Below are 20,750 nucleotides of genomic sequence, written 5' to 3'. Positions count from 1 at the left end.
ATTCAAACAGAAAGAACTGAACTAATTAGGGAGCTGATGAGACCAGGTGAGAAACGAACACAGGTGAAATCAATGAACAAAAATGAAAGACAGAACTACGTTCCAGAACACAAAGAACACAAGGTTGACTAAGAAAAGAAAAGCAGAACCTTACACTTGTATGCCGATTATGTTAATTACTTTTGCATGACAATAACCAGCAAACAAAATGTCATGACTGCCACGGCCCTAGGTGTGATCTTTTTAAAAAGTGCCAAATAATGGCATGGTGTTTGCACAGGTCCTCTTTATTTAACCCTTATTTCACCAGGTATGTTGACTGAACATATTCTCATTTGCAGCAATTCTCATTTGCAGCAAGGAACCTAGGAAAAAGTTGCAGAGGAGATGAGATGAATGAGACAAAAAAATGTAATTATCTCAGTCAAACAGGTGCAAATTGATAGCAAAGTAATATAAAGATTGCAATCAGCTTTTTAATATCCCCTTTTTTTGTCAAAAGTGGAAAATATGCAATATCCTGTAGAAAATAACTCTCATCATCACCGCTGAGTAGGGTTGTCCAGGAACTCCAATCGGGTTTTCTGGAAAACCAGGGAAATTTGGGAAAGTTACTGGATTTTTGCAACCCTACCTGAGTAAACCAATAGTTAATACCAAAAAAAGCCAAAACAATGGTTAAGCATTGAGAATTAATTTATCTATAGCTGATGTAGGCCGTCATCGTAAATAAGAATTTGTTCTTAACTGACCTGCATAGTTAAAAAAAAAAAAAAAAAAAAGAATGTGTCTTGTCTCAGACTCAACCAGGGAAATTCCCTACAGAGGAAGTGAATGAAGGTAACACATGACTGACTGAGTATTCATCCCAATGGGCGAATGCATTGTGTTCTTTCATTCATAAAAATCTTATATTGACGGATAGAATGTTCACCCTAAATGCAATGCATTATATTGGCTAACCTTTGTTGATCTTCTAAAAGCAAAATAATGTTTATTAAGGCTGGCATGCAACAAACATTTTGTTAAAATTGGCAAAGAAATGAGTGTGACAAGTGATGATGGCTAAATGTCTTTGTGTTTACATGCAGCTCCTGGTGGTGGTGTCAGAGCTGGAGCGACAGGGCCTGGTCATTCTGGTCCTGTGGAGGAAGCACATGCAACGGCCCTCACGCAGCTGGGACAGACATGACATGAGCCTGGCCCAGCAGAAGGCCCACTGCTTCTTCACTGACATGTGAGTTCAGCTGTATACTCTGTCTTACAAACTCAGTCCTATGTCTTTACAAACCAAAGCTTTCTGGAGGATCATATTAGGCAACGCAGTATTAGAAAGGTGTTCTTAATGTTTTGTCCACTCTGTGTATTTGTGTGCAATACATTGTGTATTCTTTGGGTTTGTTTGGTTCTTGACACCTCTGGTTGTTTGACAGTTCTGAGGATGACCCTTTCCTGCTGTATGCCACACTGCACTCTGGGAACCACTGTAACTTTGAGCTGGGACCTGATGCGGGACCACAAGGCCTGCCTGCCCGATGGTGCTACTCGACGCCTCTTCTTCAAGTGGCAGAGAGGGCACTAGCTGGTGCTGAGCAGTTACACTCTGGGAAAGAGTGTACAATTCCAGGTGAAAGTAAAAGGGAGATGGAGCTTGCTTATTTATTATAAATCAATGCATAAATGCATGTTGTCTATATGGGGACCTAAAATGAACGTTGTGAGCCGCCCTATCGCACAGGGATACAGCCAGGGTTTGAACCAGGGTGTCTGTAGTTATGTCTCTAGCGCTGAGATGCAGTGCCTTAGATTGCTGTGCCACTTGGAGCCCCAAAGAAATAAATGCATGGCATGTGTGTGTTTGAGGTTATTATAATTCCTGCGGTGTTCTGTTACTTTTTTTTCAGAGGATGTCAAGTTATGACACCATTGTCCAGACAAATGGAGGCTCCTGTCACATCCACTATGATGAGAATGGGGCAGAGAGATATACTTATTTAGTTCCCCAGAAGTGTCTTTGTCTCACCAGGGCAAAATAAGGCACCTGCTTCTGTTTGATCTTCACAAACTGTAAAATACAGTGTTCCTTAATGAAACGATAAAACGTGAAAAAATAATAAAAGAAAGACCCAATCACTTTGAGTCCTAAATAAATAAAAAGCATTCATCAAACCAGTGTGAGTAAACCACGCCCCTTCTTCGCTTGACCCGAACATGAATCTACTGTTCCCGAGAACTACTTCCGGGGGTCATTGCCGTGCATCGTTTTTCCCTGAGCTGTTCTATTTTCAGTTTCAACTTTTATACATATTTGCTTGTTTACCAACACAATGTCCCGAGGGTCGAGTGCAGGATTTGACCGACATATTACCATATTCTCTCCAGAGGGCAGACTCTACCAAGTCGGTTAGTATGGGATCGTTATGAAGACAAGAAAAAATACTAACTTGCGCAGTCATCACCGGTAGCAAACTAACGTAAGCTAGTAATTTAGCTAGCTAGTAATGTTAAGGAACATGTTACTTAAGTTAGGCATATTATCTCTAGCTAGCTGTTTGATTCTGTCAGTGAACGGATAATGTATGTTAACATTTTCAGATCCTAACGCATAAGACATTGATTATGCTTGCTAACTAGTAGCTAATCAATTAGCTAGTTAGCCAGCTAAGTAGCTATCCTAGCTAACGTCTAATTCAAATCTGTCAACAGTTCCTGTTGCGCTTGACATTTTTTAATTTAAGAACTACTCGTGTAACGTTATTTGACAGTTGCCGCTTTGAATCTGTTATCTCTTCCATAAACAACAGTCTGGAGTGATGCATAATGTTTTCCTGTTGTTTATTTCCCCAGAATATGCATTCAAGGCTATCAATCAAGGTGGCCTTACCTCATTAGCTATCCGAGGACAAGACTGTGCAGTTGTCGTCACACAGAAGAAAGTTCCAGTAAGAACACCCTTCATGACTTATTCATTGCTCTGTTATCATATTGCCTATGCGATGTTACAGGCAGTAATGAGATGTACTCTTCAATCTCTCCCACAGGACAAGCTTCTTGATGCCTCCACAGTCACACACCTATTCAAAATCACAGAAAACATTGGCTGTGTCATGTCCGGAATGACGGGTGGGAAATATTTTAAGGTTGAAATATCCAATACAGACTGAAGATGAACTTCATGGAGTGTATTAATTCATTTCTGTAATAATGACAAATAATATCCGATTAATTTGTGTTCAGCTGACAGCAAGTCTCAAGTCCAGAGAGCTCGCTACGAAGCAGCCAACTGGAAGTACAAGTATGGCTATGAGATCCCAGTGGACATGCTGTGTAAGAGGATGGCTGACATCTCTCAGGTGTACACACAGAATGCTGAGATGAGACCTCTGGGTTGCTGTAAGTGTTACAATTCTGTTTAAAAATAGTAATAATCTTGGACTATAAGTGGTTTCAAATTATTGGAGGTGAACCAAACCTGCTGGTTTAAAATGAACCGTACGACTGTTGTTCCTCACTAATAAAAACGTCAGGAAAGCAGAGTCCCTGCCCATCTTATCAAAACGTCTGAAACCCTACCTTTTCAAAGAGTATCTTAAATAAGACATCTGTCTTATCCCCCCTCCCCCTAAAAAACTGCACTTTTCCTACTTGCACTGACATTGCTGAAAACGTATTTATTGAAGAAAAATGTACTTACTATGACTGCGGTATGTGGTTCTCACCCAGCTATCTTAAGATGAATGCACTAAGAGTAAGTCACTCTGGATAAGAGCATCTGCTAAATGACTAAAATGTTTTAAAAAAAAAAAAAATTGGGGGGGGGGTGCAGAGTAAGAAAGTTGCATTCTTAGCTAAGATGCTTTTAGTTTTGGTCTCAATTAATTAATTGTTTGTTTTTTTATCCATTGTTGCAGGCATGATAGTGATTGGTGTGGATGAGGAGTGTGGTCCCCAGGTGTATAAGTGTGACCCTGCAGGATACTACTGTGGCTTCAAGGCCACTGCTGCTGGGGTCAAACAGACAGAGGCCACCACCTTCCTGGAGAAAAAGGTCAAGAAGAAACTGGACTGGACCTTTGCGCAAACAATCGAGGTAAAACACCTTACCCCTTGGCGTGTAGAATAATAAAACTTAAATCAGCAAACTAGTCCCGATTTGAAATAGTTTAAGTTTAATCCTCTTGTTTACAGACTGCGATAACTTGTTTGTCTACGGTACTGTCCATTGACTTCAAGCCCTCCGAGCTAGAGATCGGAGTCATTACAACGGAAGACCCTAAATTCAGGTGAGTCTCCATGGGAATTGTTTAATAGTGATGGAACTTTTTGAAGCTTGGTGCAGAAAATAACATAGGAAGTCATGAGTGTAAATAGAAATTCAATCTTTTGGACAGATAGGTTATGTACAAAGACCCAGTCAGAATCACTATTTGCCTCTCTCCATTTACAGGATCCTGACAGAGACCGAGATCGATGTCCACCTTGTGTCCCTGTCAGAGCGAGATTGAGTGTTTCCATGTGTTCCAGTCTAGAGGGGAGACTACCCTAGAAATATGACAGAGAACACAACCACTGATCTTCAGAACGAAAGCCCTGACTTCTTTTTTGCTGTACATTTACGCTGTTCAATTAAAGAGAATGTTTTCGAGAAACTCAAATCCTGGTAGGTTTTCTTTCCCCATACAGATATGGTGCATAGATCCAAAGCCTTATGCTGACTGTTATTTGACACCATGATTGTGTGTGTGCTATAGAAATCCCTGAATGTCTTAATAAGTAAAATAACAAAGGCAAGTGGATTCAGATCTTTTGAAATAAGTTGTCCACACAGCTCAGCACATTAGTGATGCAATACAATAATATTTGAAAGTTGAGCAATGAGGTTGAAGATCCCCTTATTCCCTGTTCTAGACTGCTGGATGTACAGCATTCTTGAAGTGGTTGTAAGCATGTGTGCATTATAAACTTAATACTCACATCCACAAATGTCTTATCAAAGACAACTCTGATTTTTAGCAATCACCTAAAATGGAATTACCTCATCTTCAATGATTACATTTACATAAGTGTTCACATTTATGCATCCTGTTTCCATTCATTGTTCTTGATGTTTCTACAACTTGATTGGAGTCCACCTGTGGTCAATTCAATTGATTGGGCATGATTTGGAAAGAGGCACACCTGTCTATATAAGGTCCCACAGTTGACAGTGCATGTCAGAGCAAAAACCAAGACATGAGGTCGAAGGAATTGTCCGTAGAGCTCCGATGCTTGGTCAGGGAGGTGACCAAGAACCCGATGGTCACTGATGGAGATGGGAGAAACTTCCAAAAGGGGAACTATCTGCCGTACTCCACCAATCAGGCCTTTATGGTAGAGTGGTCAGACGGAAGCCACTCTTCAGTAAAAGGCACATGACAGCCTCCTTGGAGTTTGCCTAAAGGACCCTCAGACCATGAGAAACAATATTATCTGGTCTGATGAAACAAAGATTAAACTCATTGGCCTGAATACCAAGTGTCATGTCTGGAGGAAACCTGGCACCATCCCTACGGTGAAGCATGGTGGCAGAATCATGCTGTGGGGATGTTTTTCAGGGCTGGGAGACTAGTCAGGATTGAGGGAAAGATGAACAGAGCAAAGTACAGAGAAATCCTTGATGAAAACCTGCTCCAGAGCGTTCAGGACCTCAGACTGGGGCAAAGGTTCACCTTCCAACTGGACAATGACCTTAAACACATAGCCAAGACAATGCAGGAGTGACTTCGGGACAAAGTCTCAATGTCATTGAGTGGCCCAGCCAGAGCCCAGACTTGAACCCGATCGAATATCTCTGGAGAGACCTGAAAATAGCTGTGCAGTGACACTCCCCATCCAACCTGACAAAGCTTGAAGAGGATCTGTAGAGAAGAATGGGAGAAACTCCCCAAATACAGGTGTGCCAAGCTTGTAGCGTCATACCCAAGCAGACTCAAGGTTGTAATTGCTGCCAAAGGTGCTTTAACAATGTACTGAGTAAAGGGTCTGAATACTGAAGTAAATGTGATATTTCAGGGGTTTTGTATATTCTAAAAAATTCTAAAAAACTGTTTTTGCTTTGTCATGGGGTATTATGTGTAGGTTGATGAAGAAAATTATTTAAACAATTTTATAATAAGTCTGTAATCTAACAAAATGTGGAAAAAGTCAAGGGGTCTGAGTAATTTCCAAATGCACTGTATATTCCCCTTCATGAAGACGGTCTGGATTTTCCATCTGAAGGCTTTGTCATTTCTCCTTGTCAGGCCGAGTCATATGAGCTTCTCTTATTCCCCCTCGGGACTCTTTTCTGAATGGCCTGCCTGTCCTTCTTGTGTTTCCTGATCACTTCGGGCTTTGAGGGAGCATGCTATGACTAAATAATTTGCCTTCACCTGCAGAGGTTTCTTTGAGACGGCACCACTGAAAAGTAGACCGACAAGACAAAATGACTCATCTTTGTAGTATGAAAATCAGTAGCTCAGTGGTAGATTCCCATGAGCTTTTAAGCTTGTACTAATACGCATGACAATAACCACACTGACAATAGTCTCGGAGTTCTACCAGACTGTTTGTACACACACACACAGGTAATCAAAGTTACTGTATATCCCTCATCACATGACCTTAATCACATTAAACATCTGAGACTTCCTTATGTCTTGGAAGCTCTGACTCCCCAGGGAAATTTTTCGCTGCTGCCAGTCTTGGCCCCACCCTTACAGGAAATGCCAGTGTGCTCAGCTATAATAACAATACGAATTACCTATACAAGTCTATGGATAGATGGTACAGCTCATCATATGGCTGTAACTCATTCACAAGCCTGATAGACCAGCATCTTGGGACTTGAGTCCCTTATTCTGTTCGGGCATTTGTGATGTGCCATTTATCTGCACCTTTCAGCATCTGTGTAATTTATTTAACAATAATTGCATGATTCAGTCTCGCAAAGAGGTATGACTGAGTTCTGAAAAATTACCATATTTTTCATCAATCTCCAACAGATGGAAAAACACCAGAAATCAAGGCAATGTTAAATATGTATTGTTTTAATTTACTGGAGTGTGTGGCTTGCTTTACCTTTCCACAAACAATGGAAATCATTTACAATAGTCGAACTTTACACATTTAAAAATATACATCTTTGTATTCACATCCATTTACAATATAATACATGTAGGCGTTATTACATCGTTGGTAGGATGTATGCTGTGATAATGAGTCTCTTTCAGAGCCATAAAGACTTATTTATTGGCATCCATTTTGTTTATTTGGCATCTTCTCAGTGGTTCACACTGTCCATCATCACTTTCTCAGTCTGTTGTACCCCTGCTGTACCAGTCTTCTGCCATCCTCTACCTCTGAGGTTGGCACCACTTCGGCATGCGACTGTACCAAAGCTAAAGCCTGTGCACAGATGAGCTTCTGTCTCTGCCTGTACTACTGTTCTTTGGAGGTTCTGTGGTCTATTTTCTAATGGCACCCATTCCATTGAACGTCATCATACCAACATGTCACCTGCGAAAGGAAAGGAGAAGGTGGATTAGAGCCAAGTTCACTCATGACTATCTAAAACGTCTAATCTGCTGGGTTCACTCATGACATACAGCTAGATATGCTGAACCATTTTCACAGTTTAGTATAACTACACAACTATATGACAAAACCCTATACCCTACATAAGCAATCACACACAGTAGTGATGTGTCACACACTCACAGTCCAAATAAACTCACATCAGAGTTAAGTCACACTCACCACTTCATCATCAGACTGTCCCTCCTCTTCCTCACTGTCCTCAGACTCACTGTCTGGCAGTTCTCTCAGCTCCTGAGCTGTCAGCTCATACAGTTCCCTTTCGATGGAGGTGTTCTGGCGTCCGTAGGTCAAGTGGTACGGCGTGTGACCGCCATAGGTCAGGCTGTTGACATTCGCCCCTTTACTGACCAGGAGCAGCACCAAGTCCAGGTTCTGTAGGTCAACAGCCAGGTGGAGAGGGCTGCGGCCATTGCACTGCTCCTGGAACACCAAGGGACAAACAAGTACCAAATAAGTTAACGGAAAATACACATCATCTGGATGCTTTTTATTAAATATGCATGACATTATAGGCAAATGAGTGGACTTTTGTGAGGGTAGGGTTGAAGAAAGACTAAGCTGTTGCATGCATACCTGTGCATCGATGTCAGCTCCGAGATCAACAAGCCTCTCCACTAGCGAGAGGAAGCCATGGATAGAGACCAGATGCAAACAGTTCTGACCTGTAACAGAGAGCAGAGGAAGACCAATGGTCAGAGAAAAGGATAACACTTTACATTAAGCTGCCCTTATACCTGTGTTGTAACTGTAATTACTGCAGTTGTTAAACATTATTTAGTAATTGCTTCGTTTCAGTATGGCCACAGATTCCCTACCAGCTGAAACAAGTAACAGAAAATAGACTAGACCCTTCTTACCACTGTAGTTTGGTGTGGCCATAATGGCTGGGAGCTGGGTAGAGCAGCCCTGGGTCTGGGTGAGGACACTGAAGCAGGTGAGAGAGCCCTTCCTGCAGGCGATGTGAAGGGCTGTGTTGCCACTGTCGTCCACTAGCGTGGGGTCACAGCCAGCCTTCAGGAGACGCTCCACTATTTCAGCCTGCTCTGTGATCACAGCCAGGTGGAGAGGAGTCTATGGAGGAGGGATTTGGTTAGGAACTGGAAGTATGGGTCTCACACAAAAAAAACGTTATTGTAAGTGTGCATATACTTCACTCTCTCGTACATACACATACACCTGGTATTCTACCTATGCATCTATTTGTGCAGGTTTTAGCTGTATTTACCTGTCTCTGGTGGTTATATTGATTGAGGAAAGGCTCATTGCATGACAGCTCTATCATCTTCCTTGCACAGTCCTTGGCTTCATGGATAATGGCAAGGTGGAGAAGCCTGCATAGATTTAAAAAATAAATAAGAAAAAAGGGATGTATTATTTAACTGCTCAGATTACTAAACAAAATAAATTAACATGAATATGACATGTAGGGGTTTAAAATGTTTAATGAGCAGCACTTTAACGGCAGCACTTCATGGACTTCACACTTTTTCCCCCTCAAGCTATTTCTACTAGTGGTGGCTTGACGCACTGGCGTACGTTGCAGCGCGTGGTTTCTGGCACGAGGCCTGGGACTTTCCCGGCTGGGGCAGAGGGTGAGCGCCGCCCATTTGACCCCCGGCCATAGTACATTCCGTTCTGATAGCCTTTTGTTTACGTACACAATGACCATAATAATCACTCTGACTGTAACTCCCCCCAATACCTTCCTTGTGCATTGTTTAGAGGCTGCTTTGCATGCAAATGCTAATAATAACTGTTGCACACTGGAAGACACCCACAATTGCGCAAAAATTACTCAACTACAAAAAATAAGCGTACATTTGTTTTTATATTGTCACATTCACCGGATAGGTGCAGTGAAATGTATTGTTTTACAGGGTATGCCATAGTAGTAAGGCGCCCCTGAAGCAAATTAGAGTTAAGTGCCTTGCTCAAGGGCACAACGATTGATTTTCACTTTGTCGGCTCGGTTATTTCAACCAGGACCCTTAGTCGAATTGCCCAACGAGCTGTCCGTTAGCTTACCTATGTAGCCTAAACATAACAATAACAATGCATTATTTATAGTAGACTTGGTGTAACTATCTTCTGACATGGAAAAAAACTTGCATGTCCACAGATGGTATTATAGTTTCTCAACGTACGTGTCTCCATCCTCTGAAATGTGTTCCTTCCACGGTTCATTGCCGCATTCGTCTCTCTGCGGTGGGAGACAATCCACACGAAGACGCTCGAGCTCACAGGCGACAACTTTATATTCCTCATCTTTGAGAGAGTCGAGGCCACTGTCCAGCCGCTCTTCATTGAAAGATTTAACTTTCCCATCCTTAGAATGTCGACCATCAGTGTTACAATCCATGTGGTTGAGGATTCTCGCTCTATGAAGGTCCATTGACACTGGCTTGTGTGTTGGTTGTAATTCAGAACTTTACATACACGAGCATTAAATTATAGTGGTGCCCGAGGGGAGGAGTCAACACAGGGTGGGGGATTTCCAGGCGGATTGCACTGTCACATATTTAAATTCTGCATTATCATTATTGTGGCCGTTTATCCAACATGAAACGAACCCCCTTAAAAAAAACAGATTAGGTTTGTGTCTACTTACAGTGCATCCAGAATGTATTCAGACCACTTGACTTTTTCCACATTTTATTATGTTACGTCCTTATTCTAAAATGGATTACTGTTTTTTTTTATCTCCTCATAAATCTACACACAATACCCCATTATGACAAAGCAAAAACAGGTTTTTAAAAATGTTTGCATGTATTAAAAAAATAACTGAAATACCATTCACATAAGTATCCAGACCCTTTACTCAGTACTTTGTTGAAGCACCTCCTCTCTGCAGATCCTCTCAAGCCCCGTCAGGTTGGATGGGGAGCGTCGCTGCACAGCTATTTTCAGGTCTCCCCAGAGATGTTCGATCGGGTTCCAGTCCAGACTCTGGCTGGGCCACTCAAGGACATCCATAGACTTGTCCCGAAGCCACTCCTGCTTTGTCTTGGCTGTGTGCTTACGGTCATTGTCCAGTCGGAAGGTGAACCTTCACCCCCAGTCTGAGGTACTGAGTGATCTGGTGCAGGTTCTCTCTAAGGATATCTCTGTACTTGGCTCTGTTCATCTTTACCTCAATCCTGACAAGTCTCCCAGTCCCTGAGGCTGAAAAACATCCCCACAGCATGATGCTGCCACCACCATGCTTCACCATAGGGATGGTGCCAGGTTTCCTCCAAACATGACACTTGGCATTCAGGCCAAATAGTTTAATCTTGGTCTCATCAGACCAGAGAATCTTCTTTCTCATGATCTGAGAGTTCTTTAGGTGCCTTTAGGCAAACTCCAAGGAGGCTGTCATGTGCCTTTTACTGAAGACTGGCTTCCGTCTGGGCACTCTACCATAAAGGCCTGATTGGTGGAGTGTTGCAGAGATGGTTGTCCTCCTGGAAGGTTCTCCCATCTCCACAGAGGAACTCTGGCGCTCTGCCAGAGTGACCATCGTGTTCTTTGTCACCTCCCTGACCAAGGCCATTCTCCCCTGATTGCTCAGTTTGGCCGGGCGGCCAGCTCTAGGAAGAGTCTTGGTGATTCCAAACTTCTTCCATTTAAGAATGATGGAGGCCTCTGTGCTCTTGGGGACCTTCACTGCTGCAGACCTTTTTTGGTACCCTTCCCCAGATCTGTCCCTCGACACAATCCTGTCTCTGCGCTCTATGGACAATTCCTTCGACCTCATGGCTTCGTCTTTGCTCTGACATGCACTGTCAACTATGGGACCTTAAATAGACAGGTGTGTGCCTTTTCAAATCATGTCCAATCATTTTAATTTACCACAGATGTGGACTCCAATCAAGTTGTAGAAACATCAAGGCTGATCAATGGAAACAGGATGTACCGGAGCTCAATTTTGAGTCTCATAGCAAAGGGTCTGAATACTTATGTAAATAAATATTTTTAATACATTTGCAAATGTTTTTCGCTTTGTCATTATGGGGTATTGTGTGAAGATTGATGAGGGAAAAAATGTTTTCTTCCATTTCAGAATAAGGCTGTAACGTAACAAAATGTGGAAGAAGGGAAGGGGTCTGAATAGTTTCCGAATACACTGTATTTATCCTTGATGCCAATCGACTATTGTTTAATGTGTGTGGTGTGAACAACACAGTGAAATCCAGGGGTCTTTCTATTTGCACAACACGGGAAGAAACACAATCATACACATCAACTATCTCCATGTGTTACCAGACCACACTGACAGGAACATACACACTAGTGGTGGTAACCACTGTTTATCTGACCTTACTGACAGAACATGACTAATGACTGACATGTCTGAAATTACCCAGCTGAACTTGAAAAAAAGACCAGTTTGTTGCCATTTTTAGTCTCTCTGTCTGTATGGGTGAACCATGATCTGATCAATAACCTGTATAGCAAGACAATTAATCATTTGACAAGGTCAATGGCAAGTATTACCTGAAGTGCAATAAAATAAATGTTTATTCCACTGTGGCACAAAACCGTATGATTAATCTGACTTTAATTCAAGTCTAGGTATGTAAGGTCATTACTTTTTTTTATCTCATGTTATGATAGTCCTTTTTTGACATGTTCTCTTTAGATGTTCTATGGAGTCACATGACTGAGTGGACCGGACGTGGTAGGAAACTCCTGGCACATGAAGTACTTTTTGAGGAACAACAACGTCTGTGCATGGAAAGATGGGAGACCGTGTTATTACACAACCCTGGGTTATCTGCACATAAACAGTAATATTGAGTGTGCGTGCAGAAAAGACACACATACAGGTTTCAGCCTGAGAATAGTTTAATTTTCACAACAAAGAGAACAGCAAATCTCCATTAACAATATTCTGCAAAAAAATGTCTCATAACATTGGAATATAAACCTTTTTCACAACACTAGTGCTGCAGTTAGATTATGTCTGTTGGCTGGATGGGAGTTTCAGGGAAAACTCAACTTTAAAGCCCATAATCTGTATCTTACTGGGGGAAGGGAGGAGGACAGGGTGGAGGGAGGGCATGTATGGGAATCCCTAAAACTCCACAGGGCAGGAGTTTTGGAAACACAAACACTGAGCAATGGGCATGAGCAGACAAGAATGGACATGTCTATGTTACAGCCTTATTCTGGCATGTCTACAGTAATAGTGACTCATAATTAATACTAGTGAATCACTGAATCAAAATGTAAATGTAAGTAAATGTAAGTGATGAGTGTTCTGCCTTGTCAAACAACCAGTCCAACCCAATGGAAAACAGTAGTGTGTGTTAATCGAATTGATGACATTGTGCATTTTGTGTGCAACTTTGTCTTTACAGTTGGCATTTCGTTGTGACATCTTATCCAGGCAAGGTGACTATGAATCATGACTCCTTTCTTTGGATTCCTCCGGACTTCCCAGTGAGTTAATGAGTAAAGCATACCAGGTGAGGTGAGTCAGGTGAGTCAGGTGAGTCAGGTGTGTGTGTGTGTGTGTGTGTGTGAGTGAGTGAGAGAGAGAGATAGAGAAAGAGAGAGGGAAATAGAAAGATCATGCTCCTTCCCCATGGTTTAGCGAACATTTGAACAATGTGGGGAATGCAGTTTCCTTTCAGTTTCTTGTCCAGAGAAGATAAAGGGTTGGCAGATAGGATAACAGGCATATATATAGATCCTTCAGCTAAAATGACTAATTTATCTAAAAAGTAAATAATTTACAGTATCCTCTTTAAACTTCCTCAACATTGTCCTTGTTATATTGTGGCGTTTATTAGTGACATGTACAAGGTTGCAGATTTAATTGCAGGGTACAGTAAAATTCCTCTAACAGTGCAGGGCAAAAAGAGAAGTGAATTATAGTAAATGCATGGAAATAAGCCACAAAGTATTAGCATATAGGCTAGCTGAAAATAACACAATCTTTGTTCTCTGATGATATGCTGTGGCATGTTAATACTGTGACCAAACATTTTCACACCATTAGCCCTACTCAGACATGTAGGGAAATATAAGGGAATGCTTTATTTTATTATTTAAAGGCAGACTGAGAACGCCTGATTTGGATGCATTTCATGTCTTGGGATGAGAAGATATCACTATCTACACAACAGCAGTAGCCTACTGTTTCAAAGCCAATTTCCTGCAATCCTAGGCATTTTGACATTAGGCCTATGACCAGAGTGGATTTAAAAAATAAAATAAAAACACAGATCAGGTGTATTCAGTATGCTTTGAACATTAAATGAATACTCAAAATTGGACGACTTTGTTACTTTGCGATATTTGGGGGATGAAATTTAAAGTATAATAATATTTTTTGTGCATATTCTTAGGTGGTTTGACAGTTTTTTCTGACCGTAATGAAATGATATCGGAAGACAGGCAAATACCAGAAACAGTGCGAAGGTTGGAAGCAGGGATTGATCCCTGTTGTCAGTTAGAAAGACCAAGGCTCTGCACAGGAAATATTAATGGTTAATGGCAGTGGGTAACCAAATCATACATTGCGGTCTCCTTGTCCATAGACTGCTTTCAAGATAAGGACACAAACATTTCGTATTTTGTAATTTGGGTGAACAATCTCTTTAAAATTGGGCTGGAAGGAACTCTTGCTTGCTCCCCAGGAGGGTTGGCCACCCCTGATCTATGTTTCCCAAGTGATGGGTGTTTGAAAATGTTCTTGTTATAACCATTCATTTCTCAAACCTTCAAGAAAAATCGAAGGAATATCAATATTCAGGTGGTTTAAGCCTACTAGTTGAAGATCCTTGTCATCACCGTACTCTACATAGACAACATATGACACGTTTTTGAGCTGCCTAGCATGTGCACAAAACTAAAATGGCAAAATTATAGTTGATTCCTGGAGCATTTCATACCCTGTCTTTATTTGTATAACTTATTTTTTTTCAATCCACGAATGGCTGCACAAATACATTGCCTCATGTAATTCATTTTCAAAGACACAAGTAGGCACATGAGATTTAAAATATGTGATTACAATGGCAAAATTGTGAAGAAGTGGAATAATAAAATATGTTTGGGGAATAACAGTAGTGTCCTTGCTGACAAGCACAGTAATTACCCTATATTTTAGCCAATTGTTAAGAATCAAACGAAGTAAATAGAAACTAAATCTCCTAGACAAGATTACATAAATCTGCCCCTACACTCTTAACCAAATTATTTGTATTTTTATTGTCCCCACTCTAGAATCTAAATTACAATTTTGGGTTCACAATCTGTTTGACAAAATTATTTTCATAATTACAATAAGGTCACCTAACCAAACTTCCCTGCTAAAACGTATTGTAGGTCTGTCTGATGCATTTTCGTTGTCACAGCCTAAATGCCAATCACCAAACGAGGGGACCAATGCAAATGTGGATGAAAGTTGGCATTAGTACAAGCTGTGTCAAAAGGCTGCATTCTGCAATAGGGACAGGCGTAAAAGCAACCTAATTTTGTTGAAAATATTGTACATTAAACACTATTTTTACAGTTTTATAAACTCAGCTGAGAACTTCTCACTCTCCATTCAGCTCCACTCTCTTGTGGGGCGTTTATTTAAAATATGCATCCAATCCCCTTAATCCCTTACATTTTATTTTTATTTAACCTTTATTTAACTAAGCTATTCAGTTAAGAACAAATTCTTATTTACAACGACAAGAGAGACAACACTACATAGAGACCTAAAACAACAACATAGCAAGGCAGCAACACATGACAACACAGCATGGGTAGCAACACAACATGACAACAACATGTTAGCAACACAACATGGTAGCAGCACAACACATGGTACAAACATTATTGGTCACAGACAACAGCAGAACGGGCAAGAAGGTAGAGACAACAATACATCACGCAAAGCTACCACAACTGTCAGTAAGAGTATCCCCATGGCCTTGTCTTTGAATGAAGAGATTGAGATAAAAATGTCCAGTTTGATTGTTTGTTGCAGCTAGTTCCAGTCGCTACCTGCAGCGAACTGAAAAGACAAGCGACCCAGGGATGTGTGTGCTTTAGGGACCTTTAACAGAATGTGACTGGCAGAACGGGTGTTGTATGTGGAGGATGAGGGCTGCAGTAGATATCTCAGATAGGGGGGAGTGGGGCCTAAGTGGGTTTTATAAATACGCATCAACCATTGTTGCAACGGGTATGCAGAGATGACCAGTTTACAGAGGACAAAACTAGACAAATCATATGCTTTAATCATATGCTTCAATGCGCCGCGGTTCACAGTGCTGTGGTAAGACAACACAATGATAGAGGTTCAGCTCGTGATGTTAAATTGCAGGCAGCTCTGTAAGAATCAGACATTCTGAAATATAGTGAAAAATCGAGTGTGTATGTAGTACCCATATGACAGCATATGGACACACTAATCACAAGAAACCAGAAGATGGCGACAGAGGACAACAAATAAAAAAGTATATACAGTTGTATGAAAAAGTTTGGGCACCCCTCTGAGGCTGCATAATAATTTACTCTGTCGTCACAGAAAATGATCAGTGGCATGCCATTCATTTTCTAATAAAAGCTGAGTACTGGGGTATTGTCCAGACAAAGATTTTTAGTGTAGCAATATTAAGTTGTATGAAATTAAATCAGATGTGAAAAATAGGCTATGCAAAAATGTGGGCACCCTTGTCATTCTGTTGATTTGAATACCTGTAACTACTTAGCACTGATTCATTGGAACACACAATTGGTTTGGTGAGCTCATTAAGCCTTGAACTTCATAGACAAGTGCATCCAATTATGAGAAAAGGTATTTAAGGTGGCAATTGAAAGTTGTTGTTCTCTCTCCTCTGAAGAGTGGAAACATGGGGGCCTCAAAACAATTCTCAAATGACCTGAAAACAAAGATTGTTCAACATTATGGTTTAGAGGAAGGCTACGAAAAGCTATCGCAGAGATTTAAGCTGTCAGTGTCCACTGTGAGGAACATGGTGAGGAAATGGAAGACCACAGGCACAGTTCTTGTTAAGACCAGAAGTGGCAGGCCAAGTAAAATATCGGAGTGGCAAAAGGCGAAGGATGGTGAGAACGGTCAAAAACAGCCCACAGACCACCTCCAAAGACCTACAACATCATCTTGCTGCAGATGGTGTCACTGTGCATCGTTCAACAATTCAGCACACTTTACACAAGGAGAAGCTGTATGGGAGAGTGATGTGGAAGAAGCCTTTTCTGCACACACGCCACAAACAGAGTCGCTTGAGGTATGCAAACGCACATTTCGACAAGCCAGCTTCATTTTGGAATAAGGTGCTGTGGACTGATGAAACAAAGATTGAGTTATTTGGTCACAACAAGGGACGTTATGCATGGCGGCAAAAGAACACAGCGTTCCAAGAAAAACACTTGCTACCCACAGTACATTTGGTGGGGGTTCCATCATGCTGTGGGGCTGTGTGGCCAGTGCCGGTACTGGGAATCTTGTTAAAGTTGAGGGTCGCATGGATTCCACTTAATATCAGCAGATTAATGGGAATAATGTTGAAGAATCAGTCACAAAGTTCAAGTTACGACGGGGCTGGATATTTCAACAAGACAACGACCCAAAACACTGCTCAAAATCTACCCGGGCATTTATGCAGAAGAACAAGTACAATGTTCTGGAATGGCCATCCCAGTCCCCAGACCTGAATATCATTGAGAATCTGTGGGATGATTTGAAGCGGGCTGTCCATGCTCGGCAACCATCAAACCTAACTGAACTGGAGATGTTTTGTAAGAAGGAATGGTCCAAAATACCTTTATCCAGAATCCAGACACTCATTAGAGGCTATGGGAAGTGTCTAGAGGCTGTTATTTTAGCAAAAGGAGGCTCTACTAAATATTGATGTGATTTTTCTATTGGGGTGCCCAAATTTATGCACCTGTCAATTTTTTATTTTTATGCATATTGCACATTTCCTGTTAATCCAATAAACCTCATTGCACTACTGAAATATTACTGTGTCCATCAGTTATTTGATAGATCAAAATGAAATTGCTGATCCAAACACCCAATTATTTCTAAATGGAAATCATGGAAATTGTCAGGGGTGCCCAAACTTTTTTATTCGACTGTATATATATTTATTTGACCTTTATTTAACTAGGCAAGTCAGTTATGAACAAATTCTTATTACAATGACGGCCTACCCTGGCCAAACCCAGACGACGCTGGGCCAATTGTACGCTGCCCTATGGGAATCCCAATCATGGCCGGATGTGACGCAGCTTGGATTTTCGGCCTACAGCAGTACGCCTATATTCTCTGGTCTAGCTAGATACATGGAGACAGGGAGAAAGAAAGACAATGTCAAATAAAGATAAGTTTCCATTTAACTGTATAGACCTAAACATAAAGACTGTCCATGTCTTCTTTCTAATGGGCAGAATGAGCAGACCAACTGGCTGGTGTGTTTACGGACATATTCAATCGCTCCCTATCCCAGTCTGCTGTCCCTACATGCTCCAAGATGGCCACCATTGTTCCTGTACTCAAGAAGGCAAAGCTAACTGAACTAAACTCAGCAAAAAAAGAAACGTCCTTTCACTGTCAACTGTGTTTGTTTTCAGCAAACTTATGTTTGTATGAACATAACAAGATTCAACAACTGAGACATAAACTGAACAAGTTCCACAGACATGTGACTAACAGCAATGGAATAATGTGTCCCTGAACAAAAGGGGGGAGGAGGGGGGGGTCAAAAGTAACAGTCGGTATCTGCAGTGCATCTCCTCCTCATGGACTGCACCAGACGGGCGGCAGGGTAGCCTAGTGGTTAGTGTGTTGGACTAGTAACCGGAAGGTTGCAAGTTCAAACCCCCGAGCTGTCGTTCTGCCCCTGAACAGGCAGTTAACCCACTGTTCCTAGGCCGTCATTGAAAATAAGATTTTGTTCTTAACTGACTTGCCTAAATAAAGGTTAATTAATTTATTTTGTATTAAAAAAAATGTGCCAAACCGTGACTCGTCAGTGAAGAGCACTTTCTGCCAGTCCCGTCTGGTCCAGCGACAGTGGATTTGTGCCCATAGGCAACGTTGTTGCTGGTGATGTCTTACAAGCCTACAGGCCTACAAGCCCTCAGTCCAGCCTCTCTCAGCCTATTGTGGACAGTCTGAGCACTGATAGAGGGATTGTGCATTCCTGGTGTAACTCGGGCAGTTGTTGTTGCCATCCTGTACCTGTCCCGCAGGTGTGATGTTCGGATATACCAATCCTGTGCAGGTGTTGTTACACGTGGGCTGCCACTGCGAGGACGATCAGCTGTCTGTCCTGTCTCCCCGTAGCGCTGTCTTAGGCATCTCACAGTACGGACATTGCAATTTATTGCCCTGGCCACATCTGCAGACCTCATGCCTCATTGCAGCATTCCTAAGGCATGTTCACACAGATGAGCAGGGAATCTTTCTTTTGGTGTTTTTCGGTCAGTAGAAAGGCCTCTTTTAGTGCCCTAAGTTTTCATAACTGTGACCTTAATTGCCTACCGTCTGTAAGCTGTTAGTGTCTTAACGACCGTTCCACAGGTGCATGTTCATTAATTGTTTATGGTTCATTGAACAAGCATGGGAAACAGTGTTTAAACCCTTTACAATGAAGATCTGTGAAGTTATTTGGATTTTTATGAATTATCTTTGAAAGACGGTCCTGAAAAAGGGGTGTTTTCTTTTTTTGCTGAATTTAAATGACTACTGCCCCGTAGCACTCACTTCTGTCATCATGAAGTGCTTTGAGAGACAAGTCAAGGATCATATCACCTCCACCTTACTGGTTACCCTAGACCTAATTCAGTTTGCATACTGCCCTAACAGGTCCACAGACGATGCAATCACCATCACACTGCACAATCCCATCTGGACAAGAGGAATACCTATGTAAGAATGCTGTTCATTGACTACAGCTCAGCATTCAACACCATAGTACCCTCTAAGCTAATCATCAAGCTGGAGGCCCTGGGCCTCAACCCCGCCCTATGCAATTGGGTCCCGGACTTTCTGACGAGCCTACCCATGTGATGAAAGTTGAAACAAAGTCTCCACCTCGCTGACACTCAACACTGGGGCCCCACAATGGTGCGTGCTCAGCCCCCTCCTGTACTCCCTGTTCACCCATGACTGCGTGGCCATGCACGCCTCCAACTCAATCATCAAGTTTGCAGACGACACAACAGTAGTGGGCTTGATTACCAACAACAACGAGACAGCCTACAGGGAGGAGGTGAGGGCACTTGGAGTGTGTTGTCAGGAAAACAACCTCTCTCTTAAAGTCAACAAAACAAAAGGAAAAGATCGTGGACTTCAGGAAACAGCAGAGGGAGCACCCCCCTATCCACATCGAAGGGACAGCATTGGAGAAAGTGGAACGTTTTAAGTTCCTCTGTGTACACATCACTGACAATCTGAAATGGTCCACCCACACAAAAAGTGTGGTGAAGAAGGCGCAACAGCGCCTCTTAAACCCCAGGAGGCTGAAGAAATGTGTCTTGTCCCCCAAAACCCAGACTAACTTCTACAGATCCATAATCGAGAGCATCCTGACGGGCTGTATCACAACCTGATACGGCAACTGCTCCCCCATCAACCGCAAGGCTCTCCAGAGGGTGGTGCAGTCTGCACAACGCATCACCGGGGGCAAACTACCTGTCCTCCATGACACCTACAGTGGGCAAAAAAGTATTTAGTCAGCCACCAATTGTGCAAGTTCTCCCACTTAAAAAGATGAGAGAGGCATGTAATTGTCATCATAGGTACACTTCAACTATGACAGACAAAATGAGATTTTTTTCTCCAGAAAATCACATTGTAGGATTTTTAATGAATTTATTTGCAAGTGATGGTGGAAAATAAGTATTTGGTCACCTACAAACAAGCAAGATTTCTGGCTCTCACAGACCTGTAACAAGTTCTTTAAGAGGCTCCTCTGTCCTCCACTCGTTATCTGTATTAATGGCACCTGTTTGAACTTGTTATCAGTATAAAAGACACCTGTCCACAACCTCAAACAGTCACACTCCAAACTCCACTATGGCCAAGACCAAAGAGCTGTCAAAGGACACCAGAAACTAAATTGTAGACCTGCACCAGGCTGGGAAGACTGAATCTGTAATAGGTAAGCAGCTTG

General features: G+C 42.0%; 2 protein-coding genes, 1 long non-coding RNA gene and 1 pseudogene across 4 annotated transcripts in view; 3 read left to right on the top strand and 1 right to left on the bottom strand.

Annotated features, from left to right (window-relative positions):
* LOC149972127 (uncharacterized) overlaps window positions 1-19,475 on the top strand; it is a 645,576-nt gene extending 626,101 nt beyond the window's left edge. Inside the window, exon 3 of the long non-coding RNA XR_016492027.1 lies at window positions 19,442-19,475. This is a non-coding gene — a long non-coding RNA (uncharacterized LOC149972127). The remainder of the gene's footprint in view (window positions 1-19,441) is intronic.
* Window positions 763-1,693, top strand: LOC110504219 (mitochondrial ribonuclease P catalytic subunit-like; annotated as a pseudogene). Its single transcript, XR_016492025.1, has 3 exons — window positions 763-840; window positions 1,092-1,237; window positions 1,434-1,693. The product of XR_016492025.1 is annotated as a mitochondrial ribonuclease P catalytic subunit-like (transcript).
* Window positions 2,079-4,655, top strand: LOC110505736 (proteasome subunit alpha type-6). Its single transcript, XM_021585139.3, has 7 exons — window positions 2,079-2,403; window positions 2,848-2,942; window positions 3,042-3,123; window positions 3,238-3,393; window positions 3,912-4,090; window positions 4,189-4,283; window positions 4,448-4,655. Exons 1-7 carry the CDS (start codon window positions 2,328-2,330, stop codon window positions 4,503-4,505), a joined length of 741 nt encoding a protein of 246 aa, XP_021440814.1. The 5' UTR covers window positions 2,079-2,327; the 3' UTR covers window positions 4,506-4,655.
* nfkbiab (nuclear factor of kappa light polypeptide gene enhancer in B-cells inhibitor, alpha b) lies at window positions 7,047-10,097 on the bottom strand. Its single transcript, XM_021585138.3, has 6 exons — window positions 9,762-10,097; window positions 8,843-8,948; window positions 8,475-8,688; window positions 8,191-8,279; window positions 7,777-8,037; window positions 7,047-7,536 (listed from the first exon to the last, which is right to left on the bottom strand). The coding sequence occupies exons 1-6, from the start codon at window positions 10,007-10,009 to the stop codon at window positions 7,492-7,494; spliced, it is 963 nt and encodes a 320-aa protein (XP_021440813.2). The 5' UTR covers window positions 10,010-10,097; the 3' UTR covers window positions 7,047-7,491.
* Window positions 19,476-20,750: the final 1,275 nt, after the last annotated feature.

Source organism: Oncorhynchus mykiss, chromosome 25 (assembly GCF_057628025.1).
Source record: "Oncorhynchus mykiss isolate SJ-2025 chromosome 25, ASM5762802v1, whole genome shotgun sequence".
NCBI classification, from domain to species: Eukaryota; Metazoa; Chordata; class Actinopteri; order Salmoniformes; family Salmonidae; genus Oncorhynchus; species Oncorhynchus mykiss.
The sequence above is the reverse complement of the archived record's forward strand: the minus strand, read 5'-3'. Positions and strand labels throughout refer to the sequence as shown.